General features: G+C 20.7%; 7 protein-coding genes across 7 annotated transcripts; 5 read left to right on the top strand and 2 right to left on the bottom strand. All coding sequences in view use genetic code 6, as the record gives it.

Annotated features, from left to right (window-relative positions):
• Window positions 1-2496: 2496 nt before the first annotated feature.
• TTHERM_000678069 (transmembrane protein, putative) lies at window positions 2497-2967 on the bottom strand (the record flags this gene model as incomplete). The annotated part of the gene is made up of 1 exon (XM_012801022.1): window positions 2497-2967. The coding sequence occupies one exon, from the start codon at window positions 2965-2967 to the stop codon at window positions 2497-2499; it is 471 nt and encodes a 156-aa protein (XP_012656476.1).
• Window positions 2968-3038: 71 nt separating this feature from the next.
• On the top strand, window positions 3039-5373 carry TTHERM_00678050 (hypothetical protein; the record flags this gene model as incomplete). Its single annotated transcript, XM_001027781.2, has 3 exons — window positions 3039-3092; window positions 3832-4306; window positions 5036-5373. 3 exons carry the CDS (start codon window positions 3039-3041, stop codon window positions 5371-5373), a joined length of 867 nt encoding a protein of 288 aa, XP_001027781.2.
• Window positions 5374-5563: 190 nt separating this feature from the next.
• Window positions 5564-6832, top strand: TTHERM_000678049 (transmembrane protein, putative; the record flags this gene model as incomplete). The annotated part of the gene is made up of 1 exon (XM_012801021.1): window positions 5564-6832. The coding sequence occupies one exon, from the start codon at window positions 5564-5566 to the stop codon at window positions 6830-6832; it is 1269 nt and encodes a 422-aa protein (XP_012656475.1).
• A 3541-nt stretch (window positions 6833-10373) lies between these two features.
• Window positions 10374-14177, top strand: TTHERM_000678048 (kinase domain protein; the record flags this gene model as incomplete). The annotated part of the gene is made up of 16 exons (XM_012801020.1): window positions 10374-10412; window positions 10469-10518; window positions 10751-10840; window positions 11011-11100; window positions 11342-11431; window positions 11609-11698; window positions 11877-11966; window positions 12204-12311; window positions 12391-12474; window positions 12584-12667; window positions 12797-12886; window positions 13103-13192; window positions 13310-13399; window positions 13535-13624; window positions 13795-13887; window positions 14069-14177. 16 exons carry the CDS (start codon window positions 10374-10376, stop codon window positions 14175-14177), a joined length of 1377 nt encoding a protein of 458 aa, XP_012656474.1.
• Window positions 14178-14794: 617 nt separating this feature from the next.
• On the top strand, window positions 14795-17521 carry TTHERM_00678040 (hypothetical protein; the record flags this gene model as incomplete). The annotated part of the gene is made up of 1 exon (XM_001027780.3): window positions 14795-17521. One exon carries the CDS (start codon window positions 14795-14797, stop codon window positions 17519-17521), a length of 2727 nt encoding a protein of 908 aa, XP_001027780.2.
• Window positions 17522-18260: 739 nt separating this feature from the next.
• Window positions 18261-19633, top strand: TTHERM_00678030 (hypothetical protein; the record flags this gene model as incomplete). Its single annotated transcript, XM_001027779.1, has 2 exons — window positions 18261-18745; window positions 18799-19633. 2 exons carry the CDS (start codon window positions 18261-18263, stop codon window positions 19631-19633), a joined length of 1320 nt encoding a protein of 439 aa, XP_001027779.1.
• A 745-nt stretch (window positions 19634-20378) lies between these two features.
• Window positions 20379-21269, bottom strand: TTHERM_00678020 (transmembrane protein, putative; the record flags this gene model as incomplete). The annotated part of the gene is made up of 1 exon (XM_001027778.1): window positions 20379-21269. The coding sequence occupies one exon, from the start codon at window positions 21267-21269 to the stop codon at window positions 20379-20381; it is 891 nt and encodes a 296-aa protein (XP_001027778.1).
• Window positions 21270-22374: the final 1105 nt, after the last annotated feature.

The raw sequence follows: 22374 nt of genomic DNA, 5'->3' as shown, positions 1-22374 counted from the left end.
ATTTCTTTAGAAGAGATAAATTTTTAACATAATCAAAATTTAATTTATTTTTTTATTTAAAATTCTTATTTACTATCTTACTTACTTATTAATTTCTTACATTTCTTTTTTACAATACAAAACAAAGTTTAAGAATGCAAGAATATTTATTTATTCATTCACAAATTATCTTATGTTTGTAAAAACAAGTATTTTCCATAAACAAATTTAATCGATTTAGGTAATTTTAATTTATTGGAAATAATTATTTATTAATTTATTTATTTTGGTTGTATTTTAACAAAAATAATCCAAATCAATTCTGATTCTAATGATTGTAAGAAAGTCATCGAAAAGTAAACAAAATATTTAAAGATTTGTTTAAAAACATTTCATTAGTAATTTCCTGCAATAAATTTATATTTAATTAAAATGTTTAGATCAAAGAAATCTTAAATAAATATTTTAAAAAGTTACCCTTGAGGTTTTTTGATTATAGCTTAAGTGGTAAATCTATTGTAAAAAGTAGAACTAATTGGCTTTTTTATAGAAAGTAAAAAAAAAATGAATACCAATAAATAATGTTAATAATTGAAATACAAATTTGCTTGTGTTAAACATGAGTATATGCTAGTGATTTATATATAAGAATTAAAACTTTTACCTCTTACCGAAAGAAGGAAGAGAGTATTTTAAAAATTGGACAAGTTTGAATAGACTTTTATTATTCAAGAGCTTCAATAATTAATTTAAATAATTTACGTGATTTTAATTGGAAATAATAGTTTTTAGATTTTTTTTCTTACACTTAATTTCATCATTATTGACTTACAAAAGTAAGATCTTATCGATTAAAGAAGTAATTAAAGGAGTTTGGAAATATATTTGAAATTGATTATATTTGAGTGTAAATTAAGGCATACAATTAATTAATTAATTTAAAAAGATACTTGAAAACAAATAAGCAAGAATTATCTTTCAAATTTAAAACTAATAAATACTTTCGAATCCATATACTCCACTAATATTTTTCAAAGGGCTTTTTATTGTTGTGCATTTTTTCAAAGATGGCTGTATTTCAAATTTTAAGATTTAATCAATTTATTTTTGATAAAGATAACTAAATTTATTTTATATTTGAAAGTATTTTTGTGATTCAAGTATAATTTTTGCAAAATAGCAAATTTGAAAAAATCTATTTATCTCAATTCATTCATACAACTAAAAATAATTAAAGCATTTATTTGTTCCTATTACATTTTTTACTAAAGTATTATGAAATACTTTAATAGGAAGAAAATGAATCAGATAATTGTTGAATTTCAAAAAGCAAATTAATTTTTTTTCTTTTATATTTTATTCAACAATATCGTTTCAAATTTAAATGGATTTCCTTCAAAAGAGAGCAAATCCAAAACCATCAAATTAGATTTTGCCATTTGAAATTAAAGGAAAAAATGAGTATAAAGATAATAAGAATATGAATGGTTTTTATTGCATAAAATAAATAACCCAACTCCACATAAGATTTTAATATTTATTCAGTAAATACTTTAATCACCATAAATAAATTTCAAAATATAAAGGCAAAATTTTAGCATGCATGCACATTCAAAATGAAAATATAAAAAGGAAGATAGAAGTAGTTTGAATGTTTTTTTCTATTAGACTGACTGACTGACAAAATTAATATTGAATAAGAAAAATCTTTTTAAGAAAAACATAAATAAATAAATATAAAAATTCATATATTCGAATTAATTACTTTCTATTTATAAGTTTATATAAATAGAACTACCTAACAAATGTTTCTTGTAAAATGAAAGATTAAGCTCAGTAATTATTGATAAGATATAATTAAGCTATTTCAGTACACAAATATTTTTAAATAAAAAAACTGAGTCAAATATGTTAATCAAATTTTGGGGGACCCTCTAATGACTTTTATTATTATTTTTTTAAAAGTAAGAAAATCCTGGTCTACATACTTAATTAGACCTTCAGCTAAATTTAACATACGTTTTATAAGCATGCCGTATCACTTCTACCCAACAGTTTAAGGTATTTAATAGCAAAGTTATCATATGACTGAGAGCCAGCGTTCTCCATATTTGATCTTTGGAATTTTTTAATAATATAAAATGTAAAAATTTAATTACCCAGCATGGAGTTTGCAAACAAAAAAATGAAAATATAGAAAATCAGCTTGAAAGATTTTAAGAGATACTTAAATTAGGAGAAAAAGTAGAAAAAAAGGAAAGTTATTTTGATTGATAGATAGATAGATAAATAAATAAATAAAACAGATATATTATTAAGCAATTAGTTATTAAAGCAAACGCTATTTATTTATATTTATAAGAATGTTTGTATTTTTAGGAGTTGCTTGCTATCTATATTTTTGGATGCTTTTGCTTTTTAATTAATGATGCCTTTATTATTTTTTATGAGATTTTTGTCAACTAAAAACCTTTCAAAACTTCTGTAAACACTATATAAAATAAATAAATTAATTAATCAGTCAAGATTTTTTAGCGAGCTAGTTATTTAGTTAGTTAGTTAGTTAGTAAGGGGACTCAATTAGTGTATAAAGGAAAATATAGGAAACTAGTTTGGAATTTAATTGAATTTGGTTAACTTATCATTGATAAATTGAATGAATATGAAGAAGAGCTTGCTAGTTAGTTTTTTTTTGTATGTTAATTATTAATTTAGGGGCTAAGGATATTTATAAAAGGATGAACAGGCTATATCAAACGATTCAAATTAGATTGCACAGAAAATTTTGATAATTAATATATAGTGTAAAAAAGTGGAAACTAAGAAAATAAATTAATAAAAAAAAAGAAACAAAGATTGATTAATAAATTAATTAATTAATTTAATATCAAAAAAGATAAAATCCTCCCTCGCTAGATCTAAATTTTGGAAAAAATCAAAAGAATTATATAAAAACGAAATCAAACAATTCTTATATATTAATTTCATCTGATATACTTATCTGACTGAATTCCATTCAAAATATTTATTGATTTATTGATCAACAGCTCAAATTGAAAATGCGCAAAAGATCATAAGCCTATCACGCTTAAACTCAGGAAGAATACTAATAAGTAAGAATTTTACTTAAAATTTATGTCTATTGACATCATCGTATGGGATTAAGTATGCCAGTTAAATTTGCATTTATTGCATCAGGTTTTTGTATTTCATTGAGTAGCATGCCTACCTATATTATTGATTGATAAGAGTCAAAGTAATAGATAAAAGGGAGGGGATCAAATAAATTGAAAATTAGTATTGCTTTACTATTTTCATCTTATTTAATTTCACAAGACAATCAAAAAAAGCAAAAGTCTGTCTTGATTTTCATGTTAACTAAATGAGAGAGATGTTAATTATTTTAAAAGAAAGAGCCTTAAGCTTCAATAAAGACCCTTTACTTTTTATTTTATGAAAATCTTTATTGAACAGTCATAAATCGTTAATTTAATTCGGTCATTTCTATATTTGCAAAAAGAATCCAATCTCTTTTTTGCTTATTTTAAAATGACCACAAAAGAGCATTTTTAAATTTCGAAATTGCTATAAAAAGAAAGAGTTGAAATCACAAACCTTACTCTATTTTTTTAAAGAGTTTTAGCTGGCATTTAATTTTGTTACTAATTAATTATACTTGCAACAAAAATATTACTCAAAATACTATTTATTTCCTTGATTTGAATACATTTTTATCAATATAAAATGTTAAGTAAACAAATCTAAACTATAAGCTAAATTATTTATTTATTTAATTAATTATCAATTTATATATTTGAATTCGATGATTAACTGTATTATTTTATTCAAAAGTTAATGCAAGAAGATGATATTGCTTAAAAGCGCAACGAATGTATTATCCATTAGGATAAGATGGGAATAGTGGACCAAATAGAATGGTTAGAAACTCCTGATTTCATAGAAAACGACAGCAAATATAAACTCGAATTGAACACTAGCAGTGATTCTGATGAATCTTTCTAAACTCGTAAAAAATTCTTGATAATTATAGAAGACAACCAGTAGTTAAATGAATATTTCTCAAAGGAAAGCTTCCCTCATTTATTTAGTGAGAATACAAATCGCAAATTCCTCGAACTTGTTTATTCCTCTTAAGAAGAAGAGATGTGGATTCATTTCAGACCTCTTCGCAACTCTACTGCTAGTGCTTCTAACAGCTAAGCTGCTGCTTCTGCTGCTGGATCATCTATTTCTTCTTTCAGCAAAAAACGTGAAGAATCCTCATAAGATAACATAAAAAACAGTCTCTATTGCAGCATAATTGAAGGTAAATTTTATTATCATTAATTGCTTAGACATTTAAAAAATTTAAAAGTCATTTTATGTATTGCTCTTGCTAATTTCGCTTAAAAGACAAAATACAATAAAAAAAAGAAATTTAAGAATTTATTACTTTATTTGACTTGAAAATTGGTTGATTGATTAATTGATTGATTGGGTGGTGAAGTTGTTCGAAATTTTCTTTTATTGATTGATTAATAAAATTATTTAGTGAAATCAATGTACAATTTGCAATAAGCAACTTTTATCTCTAAATTTTCAATATTAATACACTTTGCAAATCTTTATGATGCATTACTAAGTCATATTCCAAAACATACAAAAAAAATACAATAAAAAAAAAACAAACAGACAAAATTTAATAAAGAAATAAAGAAATAAATAATTATATTTAGTTTCATTAAAAATATATTTTTTTATTTCTTCACCCTATAAACTTTAACGCTTGTATAATTTTGTTCACTTAATCAAGCAGTTAATTTTGATTCTTGCTCCCATTATTTCTCTCCCACTTTTTTATTTGATTTCAAAAAAATTAACAAGCCCATAAATTTCCCTTTAATTATTTAAATTTCATCATTTTTATCTTCCATTAAACAACCAATTGCCATATTATTTTTGAATAAAGATTTTAAAAAAACTTCATTAATTTATTTTTTTAGGAAAATATTTAATGCAATGATTATAATAATATTTTATTTAATTAATTAAATAGATAGTTTTTATCCTCACGCAGACTATATAATATTATTTTCTAGTGAACAAGCTAAAGAAATTTAAGAGTGGAAATCAAGGTGCAGAAACATAAAATCCTCATAAAAAATTTGTGTTTATAGCAAGTAGAAATAAACTCTTTAGGTAGAGAGTGAATATGACTAAAACGAATGTGACACTTCTATCTCCACATTATCTTCTCCTCCTTCTTCTGCAGAGTTAGGATGGTTCAATAATCTTAAAATTAATAACAATAAAGAAGAATTCATTTTATTGGAACAACCCTCTGAGTCCTATAATTCTTACAATATCATAAAAACTCTGATTAACTAAGCCTGAATAGGATGAAAAAACAGTCTAAAATATTAATTTATAAAAAGTAACTTAAACAAAATCCTTTAAAAATGTTAAATAAGTAACCAATCTCACCTACCTACCTACTTCCTTCTCACTTGCTTCTTTTGATACTCTTAATAAAAAATACAGTTCTTAACTATCTATTCCTTTTTTAATAAATTTTGACCACTTGATGAAAATCACATAAATACATATATACACAATCATACACAGACAGATTAATTAATTAATTAAAAATTTCTCACAAACAACATAATTTACAGCTTCTAATTAAAATAAATCCCATAAATAGAAAACAAGCATTCATTTATTGATTCGAATTAAGACATAACTATAAATGTGCAATCCCAAAATATAATTTTCTGCCTTCTAAAGAATTAATTAAAATAAAAAGGGTAAAATTGATCATAGTTACAATCTTATACACAAAAAAAACATAGGGAACACAAATTAATTATGCTCTCTTAGAAATTAATATTCAAATCAGAACTGTTAATAACAATATTAATTTACGAGAGTAAAATACTAACTAATTATCAAAGTGAAGATAAAAAATGGCTGCAAATTAACTTATTTTCTTACTAAATAAATAAATGAATAATTGCAAAAATAACAAACTATAATAAAACATACATACATACATAAACATAAAAAATATACTAACAAAATAACAATCAAACAACCAAACAAGATATATTAACAAAACAAACAAACAAACAAATAAACTAATAAATGTTCCTATTTAATTTTTTTGCTTTAATCAATTATCTCAATAATCTTTCCCTCATCATACTAATTCTTATTTGTAATTAAATGCATACATATATATGCAAATATAAACTAATTAGTTTTTTAGCTATCTAGAATATTTTTTCTTTCTCAAAGCAAATAGATAGGTAGCTAAATAACGAACAAACAAACATACAAAGAAACCAACTAACTAAATAAGTAAATAAGAATTGCTAACTTCATTCTTTTATTTATTTATCTACTAAATATACAAAAAATTTATTAACTAAAGTAAGATCAGACTTTCACTGTCTATAAAGTTTTGATTGATAATTTTTTACTAAATAATAATGATAAGTATATATACCTTTCATGCTATTTATTTTATATATTAAATCCTCTTAACTATATTTCTTTCTTCAACTTGCTCATTCACCAAATCAAAGATCTAACTAACATTTTTAAACTATTCTTTAAATTAGAATGTATATTAGTTGTTACAAATATTTTAAAGTATTCCTTACATGACTAAGGAATAATTACTATTAATATCTATTTGTCTATCTATTATTAGCAGCAAGAATTATAGTTAGTGTATTAATCATATGAACTAAATTTAGCTTACTTCTAAAATATTAATTTATTCTTTAATTAAAATGTACTAATTTTATAAGAAGTTCACTAGTCAAGTGACATTTAATTAAACTATTGAAAATGAGCTCAACAAATTTCGAAAAATCTATAGATAAGCAAAAATATGATGTAAGATTTAATTTTTTGTTCACCTGAATTTATTAAATCTCCGAATAACTAAGCAATTTCTTTCGCATTTCAAAAAGTTTCTCATTTTAAGTAAAAACTCTAAAAGGAACTCACAAAAACAATTATTAATAAAATTGGAGCTTTAATAGATAATCAAATGTATTTCGTGGGTCAACTAAACTAAATTCCCTAAAATATAGTGATAATGTCTCTAACTAACTAAAAATAAAAAGATTTCTCAAAATAAATATTTTATGAAGTGTAGATGTAACACACTGTTAAAATTAATATTATCATGTATAAACTAAATATATCAGTTTATGAATTGGATTGAAAAACTATGAATGAGAGAGAGGTAAAAAAATAATTGAGCAAATCAGATAATTTTTAAAATAAATTGGATATAGTAAATTATAATTTTAATGATCTGCGCTATAAAGATGAATGGGTATTATTCAATTCAAGTGCATTCATTACCTTTAATCACAAGCAAAGTTACTCTCAAGCGTGAATATAATTAAAGTTAATTACAAACAAGATTAATAAATATTTAAAATCAAAGCAAATTTCTAATTTTTGCAAAAAACTCTTTGGTTAACGAATGACACTTACTAAAATGCTAAATAGAATCAGAAACATACCAAAATAAGAACAAAAAATTCACTTTTTATAATTATCTACTTTTAATAAACATAAAAAAGCATATCATATCATAACATAACAAAAACACTTAAACATTACAAACTAAACACACACTTATAACATCACAACTATTCTGTCTATTAAAATAGTTAATAAGAAATTTTTATAAAAATATTCATTCAATATATACATTACACACAAGTATAGACAATTTTAATAATATTTACAAATTTTTTATAAAAAAAATTAATTGCATTTTTAATACTTAAAAATCTATCTATCTATGTATGTATCTAGTTGGTTTTCATTCATTCATTCACCCACTAAATCAATCAATCAATCTCTCATTCTTACATAAATTAATTGATTTTCTTATTCAATTTCTAATTTGAAACCTAATCTACACAATTTCATTTAATTTTCTAAATCAAGTTTTTTCCCAATTTTAAGTGAGAAAATTCGTGGCTGCAAATAATACCAAAATTTTCCAAATGAAGAAAAAGTCTTTAATTTCTCACAAAAACATTCATTAAAAAAGAAAATTAGAGAGAAAGAACTAAATGCAAAGAAAAAAAGGATTTAATCAGTTCACATTAATATTATATATGCATTTTAAAAATAAATAAATAAATAAATAATTTTGAAAAATCATCAGCACACTTCTAATTAAATTAGTCATATTATCATTTGATAAACAAATTAAGATTTTAAAAAGACTATAGCCTTTAGATTTAGCTAGTCAATTTGATTATTGAAAGTAGAAGAATTTCTGAAAAAAGAATTTTCAATCAAAAATGAGATTTAAAAATAGAAGTGAAAAAATGTGTATTTTTTAGATTGAGCCTTTCATTTAAGCAAGTAATTGCAAATTAAATTTGTATTGTTTTATTAAAAAAATTTTATTAAAATAAATTTCTTCTCCAAATTTCCAAATTTAGGGGTAAAGAAAGATATTATTTTTTTTGCTTTTGTAAATTATTAATCAAAAAGAATTTGCTTAGCATGAAACTTTCTTTAAAAAAAATAGTAGTATATTGTTTACATTTAGTTTTTAGCAAGTAAATTTATATTTCAAAACCTTTTTTGTTTGTTTGTTTGTTTACTGTGTTTCTAAATAGAAATTTTTAATTTATTAGTACAGTACAGTACATACATAAAACTCATATGTGAAAGAATGCATCTAATAATATATTGTAATACCCTAACTTAATTTTTGTACCCGAATCAAATCAATTATTTAATGATAACTAATTTTGTGTGAAAAATATTAATGCGATTTCATTCCTAAAAAGTTCTATTTAGCAAATAAATTTTACAAAAATTCACTAGTACACTTGAATTTTATGTTAATTTTTAAGGAAAAATTAACAAAATAGAAAATAAACTCATTAATAATAATTTATTGGAAGAATTCTTTTAACTTAGTTAGATTTTTGATGAAATAATTTCTTTCTTACTGACTTAAACAGATTACAAAATAATTAAGGCTCAAATTATTATATTTTATTGAGAGGGTAGGATTTCTATTTGACTTTAATAAATTTATTTGAAAAAATAAGATTTAGTCTAAAAAAGAAAAATTTATTTGATGTCTATTACTCTCTCTTTCTTATTTTTTTCTTAACTATATGTCCAGTGATGAGAATAAACATGTAAATTAATTATTAATTAATTAGTTATGTAACGTTTATGTATAATCTTTTAATGAATAGTCATTAGAAATATTTGTAAGTAAGCTGTAAACATTTGAAATCATAATTAAATAATTTTAAAGATTTACTTGACCAATTATTAAAAATTAAATGTGCAATGTTACTTACTGGCTATAAACAAATTTTATGATTATAGACCTATTTTAGATGCCTAAATGTGAATTTAGTTCTAATTTTAGTGTAAATTTAAAGAATCCAGTAAAATATTTATTTATGCTAATTAAATAATTTCTAACTTTATTTATTTTTCTATTCACAAAACTCAGTAATTATTTATTTACAGCCAACCCTTCATGAGTCTAACATTTTATATTATTTTTCTTTTAATTTATTTAACATGCCTTTAAATCTAATTTTAGTTAACATTTAATTTAGCTTTTTACTTGATTCTTTTGCATTATTTAATATAATTACGCCGCTTTTTATTTGTTTTTTTTTTTAACTAAAATATTTAAACTATATAAATTCTTATAATAGATTAGAGATAGATATTTATTTACTAAATTCTATATTTTTGTGATGGAGTATTTTTTTAAAAATTAAATGACTTCCTTTATTCACAAATTTTAAGGATATTTATGATTTAAAATACTGTAAAAAGCTTGAAACAAAAATGGAATATCTTTAAAAGTAATCAAAATGTGCATATTCTTATTTTGAATTTAATTAATAGATAGAAAACATATAGATTTCTGTTAGCATATAAAAATCATAAAGTATTTTATAAATTATAACTAATCTTAGTTGAACTTATTTTTTACTTTTTATATAAATTTTTTGCAAATCTCAAATATGATATATGAATGATTTTTATCCAGTATCAATCAATCAATCATAATCTTATTATTTTAATTTAATATTTTGAAATATTAAAAAATATTATTAAATAGATTTCAAATGTTTTATTCAAAATAATAATTTTTTATTTATATCAATAAAAAAAATAGATTATACATTTCTATTAAAATATATAGAATATCTTGATTATAATCTTAAATTTTATTAATAATTGATAATTTGTTTTTAATTTATTAATTAATTAATTAATTTCACAAGCTTTTAGACACAAAAAGATTATTATATTTTTTAAAAAATTTTTTGATAAATTAATTACAAAGTTATTGCATAAAAAAAAAAATGATAGAATAAAATTAGTATTATAATAACCTAAAAGAAGTAATTGAATATTTTAATTCTTAATGAATAATTATATATTCATTTTATAAAAAAAGTTTGTAAGCTCTGATTTATAGTCTCATACCAATTTGTAAATTGTCCTGCTGTAAAAATATTTATCATAAAATTAAATTAGATTTTATTTTAATTCATATTATAATATTTTATTGCAATTTTTTGATATAATAATTTTATTTTTTTGAATATTTTATGAATGAAATTAAAAAAATTCTATTAGAAAATTTTTTTAAATATCTTTCTTTATTAAACTATTTATTTTCTATAATATTACTATTTTCTAATTATTGAAATAAAATGAATATTTAATTTAATAAAAGGCGAAATTAAATAGGGATATAAGAAGCTTAATAGTTAGGATCTGCTTTTCTAAAATGCTCTAACCTCTAAACTTTGAATCTAAACTTAGAGTAAATTAATTTTAATTTTATGAAAATTAATTTTTATGCTTTTTTATAATTAAATAAAATTCAAAAAAACTCAAAAATAATTTAAAAAAATAAAAATATTAATGAGACAGACAATAATCTTTATTTTATTCTTAAACTATTATATTAAATAAACTTAAATATATAAAAAGATCTAACAGCATTAAATAATAAGGTGTCTTAGCTATAAGTTCTGCATTATCTAAGTGTCCTAAATTATAGAACTTGGAACTTTTGTTGTGGTAAAAATAACTCATTTATGTTAGTTAAGCAGCTATAAAATGGAATAATTTATAATTATTTCTTCGAAATTATTAAATTTAAATTATTTTCTTTAATTAAAAATGAATTAATTAATTCTTTCTTTCTTTAACTATTTTTTGATAATTAAAATGAAATATTTATTTTTTGAAAAATTATCAATTTTTTTATTTAAAAATAAATAAAATAAATATTTGTCTTTTTAACTTATTTTGATTTTAGCTATAATGAAATTGAAGCAAAAGGTGCATCCGACTTAGGCTCTTAGTTAGCAAATTGTATTAATCTCTAAAATTTAAAGCTAGATTTATCGTATATTAAATTATTCTTCGTTCATTAGATTAAAACTTTTATCTTATCTATATTTATTTTACTTAAATTATTTGAATAAAAGAAAGATTAATTTAGTATCCTATTTATATTAGTTTATGAATTTCATTTTTCTATATCTAAGTGCTTTAATTATTTTAAAATTGATTATTTTTAAAGCTGTAACGATATTGGAGAATATGGTGTTTCTGATTTAGTCTCTCCTTTAAAGATGTGTTCAAATCTTTCTGTCTTAACATTAATATTAGAGTAAATATAACTTTCAGTTAAATATTTCATTTTTTTTATTGGTCTTAATCATAAACTTACTCCAAAACATTTCGAAAATTTTAGTTCTAAGAGATTTTTTTTTGCCATAATATTTTTTAATTTTTTCTTCTTTTTATTAATATTTTTAATTTATTATTTAAAAAATATATAATAAAAGATCTAATTGGATAGGCGATGGTGGAGCTTCAGTTTTAGGTTTACAATTATCAAATTGTATCCATCTCTCAATTTTGGAACTAATTTTAAAGTAAATTAGTTTAATAAATTTTTAGGACTATATTTATTTTTCTTAAAATAATTTAATAAATTAAATGTACTATAAATTGACTTTATTAAATTAATTATTCATAAATAAATATTGGTTTTCGATAACTCATATTATTTTTTTAAATTTTAATTAATTCGTTTTTTTGTTCAAATTATCGAGAACTAATGGTAAATATCTATTTTTTAGTTTAAAGATTTATTAATTTATATCTTATAGGAATAATTAAATAGAAGGCGAAGGTGCATTAAATTTGTATACTTCTTTGTCAAGTGTAACTAAGCTTACAACTTTAACTCTCGACTTATCATAATCAAATGTGACTTTGTATACTAAATTTAAATCCTAGATTAATTTTATAAAATATTAATTATAAAAAATTTTAATTAAACTTATACATTAAAAGATTTGATTCAATACAAAATGTGTCTCTTTTAGGATCAATAATATCAAAAGCTTCTAAACTTACTACCTTAACATTCATTCTAGAGTAAAAATATCTTCAAGCTTTTATTAGCTAATATTTGATTTTTTCTACTTAATTTAAAAAAAAATTATTTGTAATAAATCGATTTTAAATTTAAAATATAATTTTATAGTTTTAGTAGAATAAATTATGAAATGAGTTTCTTTTCTGATGAATAAAATTGTTTAAATCTCACTTCTTTGACATTTTTCTTAAAGTAAATAGAAATTACCTTATCCTTGCTTAATGCTGATTTATTCTTAAAATGACAATTTTTTATTCATGAAATTTTGTTAAACTTCTTTTTTCAATCTAAATGCTAATTTAATAATAAATTTATTTGTAGATATAATTAAAATTTTGAAGAACAATTATCATATTTATATTCATTGTTGGCTCGTTGTACTAATCTTTCGTTTTTATCTCTTGATCTTGAGTAAATATTTAAACATTTTTTATGTTAAAGTTTAAGCTTTTTAAGTGAAAAATAATAAAAATTAACCATTCTCCTTAAATAATAAACAGTTAGTTATTTTTTTGTTTTTTTTAAAATTTTAAAATTCAAAAATTCTGATTTAAATCTAATTTTTAATCTTAATTAAACTTAACAACTTGATTCATCAACGATCTAATTTATTTAAAAATAATAAAGATTTAATAATATTGATGATTAAGGGGCATCATCTTTAGGATTTGTTTTAACATAGTTAACTAATATTTATGTTTTGAAAATTAATATAAGGTAAAATATTTTTTATTTTAAATTTTTAATTTTTTTAATTAATTGATAATTTATTTATAATTGAAAGCAAATAGATTTTAATTAAATATCTTTAAAATAAATTTAATAAAAATAAAGTAATAATTACATTAAGAGCAAAGGAGTACAAAATTTATATTTGGGTTTAATTAAGTGCTAAAATCTGAGAAACTTATCACTAGATTTGAGGTAAAAATTATTAATAATTTAATTTATTGTTTGTTAATTGTTATTATTATTTTATTAATGATAACAATTATTTATTAATTTATAAATTCTTTTTCTGGTATATGATTTATAATAATTTATAATTAAATTTAATAGAAATAATGAAATTAATTTATAAGAATCACATTACTTATTTTCTTGTTTGACTCAAATAATTAGCCTTGAATATTTGGAATTAGGAGTAAGGTATAATAGTTATGATTGAAGCATAATTTAAATTATTTTTTAGCAATAACTCAACTAAATTACCTAATTATTTAATCAATAAAATATTTTAATTTTAAAATTACTTAAACTATAATTTGAAGAATTTATTTTTCATAATTTTTAAATAAATCTTAATTTTATTGATAAAGCTCCGATTCCTCCTACGATACTTATTATTGCTATTAATTTATAGAAGATTTAGCGAATTGTATTAATCTTAAGACTTTGACTCTCAATCTTGAGTAAAAATAATTTATTTTTATTACTTTTGTTTTCTTTTTAACTTAAAAATAAAAATAAGTTTTTAATTTAAAAATTAATTGACATTTTTAAACAATTTTCAAAAAAACTGGACTTTTTACAAAACAAACTTTAAATTTGAATAATTTTTTATTAAATATTTTAATATAAACTGAAATACAGTATAGATGGTATGTAAGGATGCAACTATAATAAGTTCTCTAAGAAACTTTAGAAATTAAAAAGATTTGTTTAATTATTCCTCACCTTTTCTAAAAATGATTCTTTCTGAAAATAAATAAATGTTTGCAAATATATTAAATCAATAAGTTTAAATGTTTTAATTTTAGCAATATATGACTTTTAATTTTTATAAGTGGAATAAAATTTGTTTTTTTTTTATATTTGAGTAAATACAATTTTTTGATTCAAACAAGTTAGTAAATTTATTTTTTCAAATTTCCATTTTAAATTTGTAAGTTTTTTTATAATTTCAATTTATTATGATTAATTTTTTATTTACAAAAAAAATGTTAAGGATATTTATAAACAAAGATTTAATATTGTTTCTTATTTTTCTAATTAGCTTATTTTTTAATGTTAGATTTATTTTTTCTGATGATATTTTTTATTTTTACTATTTTTGTGCTAAAATTTTTTGAGTGAAAGTGAGAAATATATTAAATTTTTAATTTTATTATTAAATAAATTCTAACAATCTTGCTATTTTTTTTCTGAAAATAGAAATATTTATTTAAATTTAAAAATATATTTTTTATGATACCAACAAATTTTTTTATTTTTTGCACAACAATTTAGCTTTAAAATTAATTAATTAGTGAGTGAGTGAATAATAATAATCAGATTTTTATTCAAAGTAAAATAAATTAAAGTAGAATAAGAAAATAAATGGAAGAATAAAATCATTTAGGATCTGATGGAAGTATATTTAAAGATGATAATTTAGATAACATTTTTAGTTAAAACAAATAAAGTGTAAATGAAGAAATTATGTGCAAATAGCATAAAAGTAAAGTAGAATTTGTTTGCCTTTCATGTTTTTGTTCTGAGAATAAATATTTATGTCCAAAATGCTATAGATATCATTAGAATCACTCTGAGTATGTTTAATCCCTAGATAGCTATTAGTAGACAATATTAGAAAGAGAATATGAATTATTTAATCAACGCAAATAAACATTCACAGAACGAATTCAGTAGATGAAAAGAGTGATTTATAAAATTCAAAAATCTATTGATAAATATGAAGAAAACGAAATGAAGGATATCTAAGCTCACTTTGAAGAAGTAAATTTAAGATGCAAGGAAGATAAACACAAATTTTTGAAAGATTTTTGTGATCCTCATTATGATACTAATAAATTATTTACAACTCCTCTGTTTAGCAAAGAGATAAATTATTAAAAAATTCAAGATACTGCTTAAAATCTCTTAAATCAGATTGAAAGAAAAGAATACAACATTTAGAATCTTATTGGATATCTTATTAGATAAGATAATTTTTTTGACATAGTTTAAAAGCATGAAAATTAATCTCATTAAAATGCTCATATGGGTGATAACTAATAGCAAGGAGATCAATAAAATTAGAATCAAAGCAATAATGTATTAAGCTAAAATGAATTACCTCAAGTAGATGCTAATATTTTAAATCAATAAAATAATTAAAATTTCAATGGAATTATTCAATAAGCACAAGATGAAGAACCTGAAGGTAACTAAGAGAATAATGAAGAGGATGATGATGATCAATATGAAGACGATGATGAGGATGATGATTATTTAGAATTATGGCTATCTGATTCTGATATTTCTAGTGAAATGCAAAATGAAAGAAAAATTACTTCAATTTCAAAATATAATTCTAACATTTTGGTATTTTGTAATACTAATTCTGTTTACTATTATGACTTCGTAAATAGAAAGATTCTTTACCATACTAAATTTACTGGGAATGTTTAGATTATCAAAATAATAAAGCTCAGCTAAGAAAAGATGGCAATATTAGTGAGCAGAGAATTTCTTGACACTTAGCTCCTTCCTGGTGTGATCACATTTGAAGTTTTTTATGAGGTTTTAACTTTGAAAATTTAGAATAGGAAAATTTAAAAAAGGAGAATATATGCTGAAAAACGCGGTTACGAAATCAGAGACATTTTTGAAGTGAAAAACTCATAGCTAATAGCTATTGTATAAGAGGAATAAGGTATTTTGATATTGAATAGCTTAACTGGAAAGGTAATTTCAAAATACAAAAGCGATATTGAGTTTGATGTACCTTTTGAAGGAATATATAGCTGCACTATGCTGTACAATGTCAAATATGATGGTGTATTTTATAAATATTTGATAGCCCTAAATTTAATAGATGGATCATATGGACTTTGGGATTTCATAGGAAATAAATACATTAAGAGAAAAAATTTTGTTCACAATATTGGATTGAATTATAAATTCAGCACTTCTGTGAGAATAAAAGATGCATTTAATGTGAATAGTAAGAAGCTAAATAATAAGTATTAGATAGATGATTCTGATGAAGAAAATATTATAGATGATTAGTAATTAACGTTAATAGTCATATAAGGTGATAGGAATGAAACATATTTGCAGAGAGATTACGATGGATAACTCGAAGTTAAAATGCATCATAGGCTCATTGATTTTTTTGATTTATTTTACAACTAGTCAGCTATACCTTTTTATCATAACAATTCTATTTTTTTCTATGATTTTATATAAAAGAAGAGGATTAAAACTATATCCTTGCATACTAAATTTAGTATTTCTGCATATCTTTAGCAAAATTAATTAAGCTTATAATAAAACTAGCTTAATCACAGCAATAACTAAACAAATACATCTGGAAGTTATCAAGCCTAGGAGTTGCTTTAAAACTATAACAGAGGTTTAAATATAGAAAACAGTAATTAAAATATGCAAACATCTGCTAATCAAAATAACATAAATAACAACTAAATTTATTCAAATAGTTTGATTGAAAGCCAAATAAATCAGAGTGAAGAAGATAGAAAATGTATGAGATCTCAAAATTTGTCTTTGAACTAAAATAATTAAGACATATAAAATGATGATCTTCTAAGCTAGTCTCAGTTAAGCATAGCTTCAAAGTAAAAAGAAAGGAATTCATAAATTCCATCATAAAGATCTTCAAAACAAAAAAAGGAAATTAAGCAAGTGTATCCATAAAATAATAACCCAAAATAAAATATACCCACATTTTCTCAGATTTGGGAAGAATCTCTTTTGTAATTTCAATAAAACTAAACAAATAACAATTAATCAACTCCTTTTGAGTATTTTCAATAAAATTAATAATAAAGCTCTTTAAATGAAAATTAGTTTAATAATTAGCTTTTCAATTCGATTGGAATTTAACAAAGAAGAGAAGTTGATACACTCAATTATTTAAATTTTGGTAATCAATAAGCTAGAAGAAATTTCCAAAATCAAATTCTTAATCCATAATAATAAAATGATTTACTCTAGCACAATAACTATAAATTATTTGACATATGCCCTATAGCAATTATCAATCACTTTGAATTTATTTTGGTGATTTTTCCAAATGGTGTAATTTAATATATAAAATGATTTTGACATAATTATTTAATTTAAATAAATAAATTATAAATTTTAAAAAAGTAATTAATTAAAAATAAATAAATATAAATATTGTATTTTATTAACATATTTATTAACAATCTAATAATAATTAATAATTTATAAATCCATACAAAATTAGATTCTCATTTCTATATAAAATTATTTATTCAGAAAATTACTTTCAAAAATATTTTAATTTAAAAAAAAATAATTATTAAAATTAAAGACTTTATTTTTCAAATATATAGTTTTAAGTAATGTGTTAAAAATAAATTCAAACAAATATAGATTTAAGATAGTTTTTTAAACAAACAAAAATAATTTATTAAACAAATAAAAATAATTTAAGATAATTTATTTATACAGACAGATAAAAATAATTATTAGTGAAAAGAAAATTTTTTATCATTAAAAATGAATGAATGAATAATGCATTAACTAAACTATTTTAATAATTTAGAAAATTAATAAAATTTAGAATATTTTTAATAAATTTAAAGTAAATTTTCATAAAAACTTTAATACATTCATTCATATTGATGGATGAAGTAGACCTATTTTTAGCTTAAAAAACTAGATTTTGTGTTTTATATTTTTTTTCTAAGATGAATGATTCTGATTAGTTTAGCGCTTAAACAAAAAAAATTTAATTATTTACAAATTTTTAACAACTAAAAATTTTTTAAATTATTTAATAAAATTTTTTAGAAATAAATAAATAATAAAAATGTATCAAACATATCATTACGCTGGTAGAAACTATATGCAATTTTCATAAAACCCTGTTTAGAATAAAAAGCAAGATATTTAAAATGGATATTCTGAATAGTGCTTAAAACAAATTGAGTAATGCTAATGTTGCTCATTCTATATTTTTGATATTGATGAGCCAGGCTCTTTGATAGATCCATAAAATTAGATTTTTTTGATAGGTTAGAATAAGAGTGTTAAATAAACCAATGGCGAATCAAATTTGCTTTATTTAAAGGCACGCTTTATAAGAGTTATAGGAGTAATTGAGAAAGATATTTATCAGATTTTAAACTTATTAGTAATTAATGAGGAAGGAGAATTATAAGTTTTAAATCTAATTCTTTATACATAATAAGTCCCTGATGTAAGTTTTGATTTCATATCATAGAATCTATAGCCTGATTAAGTATATGCTTTTGAAATATAATTGATTGAAATGGCTGACATTTTTGAATTTAAGTAAATTTAATTGACTTTGTTTTTAATTTGTTTTTGAATGATATTTTTATTAGGTAATATTCACAGGCAAAGACTATAAAAGGAGCTCCAAGGCTTATTCATATGCATTAAAATTAAACTTTGAAATCAGACTAGATAAAGTCTTATCCAAACTTGCAGTTATCTAATTTACATGAAATATAATATGATTTAAAAAGACACATTGTACATAAAGTCTATAACATTTTAGGCGTTTTGAAATATTATTCTATTCAAAAGTTGGATAATTTTTAATATCCTGAATAAAACTGTTTTGCATATTTGCATTTAGTTGATAGAAATTCATAGTCTTTCAAAGCTAAAGTATGGGGAAATTCTGATGAATTTAGTTAATTAAAAGCTAAGTAAGTTATACTCCTAATGAATTACAAAATAGATTATCAAAATATTTAGAATTAGCTTTCAACTTAGAGTTAAATTTCTGCCTCTTTTGCTGAATAATAAGCTGAAATTCAATTATAAAGTATAGGTTTTTCTAGATATGAGATAAATCCTGTGTTTATCAGCCCAAGTGATCTAAATCAATTAGAATTTGTAAGAGATCAGATATTCTTTTCTACTATCAACGAACTGAATTACATGAAGGGATTTTTTGACGAGATAGTTCTTACTGAAATGTTAATTGAAGTTGCTTATCTTAATGAATATCCCTTAAGAATTACATTTCAAGATGTAAATTACTAAACTATTTCAACAGTAGTAGAAAACAAAGATCTAGAAGATAGTTTAAGGAAGGAAAACCTTGATGAATATTCAAGCTGCTATTTTAATCTTTACATTCGTCCAAAGTTAAGCTTTGAAGCTAATGGCTAATAAAATGTAGTATTATACCTTAGAGATTTAAATTGAAATATTAGCCCTAAAAACAATAATTTATTATTGCACCATTTAAAATTGTAAGTAAATAAAATATAATATCTATAAATAAATTAATATATTTTGTTTAACATCTTTAAATTTAATTTTAAAGTTATTTTTATATTTAACACGATTTATAGTCATTTATAGTCCATCGCCATAATATCTATCTATCTCTTTTATTAATACTAATTTAAAATAAATGATAAAATAAAAATATCAATAATCAAAGAAATTTTAAACAAATAATTTAAAATAAAATAAATAAATCTTTAAAAAATAAATTTAAAAGAATTAAAATAAATTAAATTTAAGTAAGATTAAACTTAAAAAAATTATTTTTAATTTATCTATTCTGATCTTTTTTGTAATATTTTTTATTATAATTAACATATTAAACATTCAATTTTAATAAGTCCCAAAAATAAAATTAGTGATTTACGAAAGAGTCAATATGAATGCATTGTTATACTCAGAAGTATTTTGCACTTCTAACTTAAACCTATCTGCCTAGATTTAAATTACTCAAAATTAATCATTTCTTTTATCATAATATTAATTAATTATTTTAACAAGTTATATGGTCAAAAAAAACTAAAAAAGTTTAAAGAGTAAAATTCCAAAATAATATAAGGGACTAACAAATAAGTAAACATGTATGCATACACAAATATTTTGCACAGCTATTTTTAAGTTGCCTAAGACTTAAATTACTCTTAGTTGTTCATAATTATAATCACCATGATTATTTATCAAATTAACCAGTTCTTATTAAATAGTAAAATAAAACTAAAAAAGTAAAAAGAGTAGAGAGTAATACGAAATTTATTCCAAATTCACTATTTCCTAAGAGTAGACTTGTGGATGCTGTTAATGCTCCTATTGTGTAAAGATTTAAAAACAAAAATAATTAGTTCTTAAATTTGTAGTAAAGTTGGATAGATAACTCTGCCACAAATAAGCTGGTACATACGCTAAATAAGAACAGGTTATGTAAATTGTATCCGTAATCTAAAATCATTTTTCTCATTATGTATAAAAATGGGTATGGAATAATAAAAATTCCAATTATTATAAAAATAATTATTATTAATTCATCGTTATCTCCAAAATTAAAGCTGCCTGAATTAGATGAATCAGAATAAGATTACTCAGAATTAACAATTGCTTACTAAGAACCAACTTAGTTTATTGCTTCGATTTTAGTAATCTCTACAGTCTACATAAAACTTATAGATGGATTCAGTAATTTTGAATCTTCGAAATTTGGTAAGCTAAACTAGATGTAGAAATCATCAATAGTAACATGAGGCAAATGATAAAAAGGGTTATGGCTCATAATATCAAAAGCTCCATCAAATAATCTATCAATTATTATATTGTTACTATAATCATAAAATTAACCTTATGAATATTTTTTTGCTTATGCATTTTAAAATTATTGCATTTAAATCAATTAATCTTATGATAAGCATTTCTTACAATTATTCTAAGAAAACTCATCAATTTGTCTACATATCTAATCTTCCTCAAAACTTTCACTTTCAATGTTTTAAATATTTTAAAAGCTTATCGATTTAATCATCAGTGCTAAAGCTAGCACAAAAACAAAAGAGACTCTTTTCATTATTATTTTAAAAATATTATTAGCTGACTGTGTATAAAATTATCTATTTATTTACTTATTTATTTTTTTTTTCTTTCTTTTATTTGTTTGTATTTTTGTTCAAATTATTATAATTAAAAGTTTTTCAATGAATTGGATTATTTTTATTATTTTTTATTTAATCTAGAATTTGCTTGATCGATCATAATATTTCTAATAAGATTTAATTATGTAAATAGTGATAGATATTCTAATAAGTTAGTTAATACAATAAAAAATAAATAATAATTTTTGAGAATAGATAATAATCTCATTTTATATTTATGTATTTAAATTTAATTAACACGTGGAATAGAATATTTTAAGCAAATAAATATTTTGTCAATTTTAGTTGATTAAAAAATAAAATAATTATAAATAAAATCATCTTCTCAAAATTTTTGTAAATTTTTACTTGAATTTATTTTTTTAAATTAGATCATTTTAAAAACGTTTGATCATTTTAAAGTAGAATAAGATGTTATTTCTTTATGATTATCAAAATTTTAGTTTTTTGACTAAATTAAAATAATTTACAAGTTTTTTACAGATTATATCATTTTTAATAAATATTTTGAATTTTAGATCAAAATTTGGAAAAAGAAAAACTCATAAATTTGATAAGCAAGCAAAAGGAATAATGAATTTTTTTAAATTAATTTAATAAAATTAAGCTCATAATGAATATTTTAGGTAAGTCAATTAAAAAGAGATAGATTAAACTATAAATAAATAAAGAGAAAAATAATCTAAAGACATATAAATTTGCATTCATTTCTGTTAATTAATTAAATTAGACTTAAAGACATAAATTTCTGAAAATGAATTAAATTGTTTATTTATTCTAAATTAAATTACATGATAATCATTAGAAATATATAATATTAATTTTTGATATTTAACTCATATAATATATTTAATGATTTTTTTTTTAAATTTATCATATTAAAATAAATGTTTAAATTATTATTTGAAATCTTAAATTAAATAAATTAATTTTATAACTTACATTTTTTTTTTGGATTTATTTTTAATACAATTATATAATTTTTACTCTATAAAATAATTAATTTATTTACTAATGATC

This window comes from Tetrahymena thermophila (assembly GCF_000189635.1).
Source record: "Tetrahymena thermophila SB210 genomic scaffold scf_8253823, whole genome shotgun sequence".
Taxonomy (NCBI): domain Eukaryota; phylum Ciliophora; class Oligohymenophorea; order Hymenostomatida; family Tetrahymenidae; genus Tetrahymena; species Tetrahymena thermophila.
Note: the sequence above shows the minus strand (reverse complement) of the source record. Positions and strands in the feature narration are given on the sequence as shown.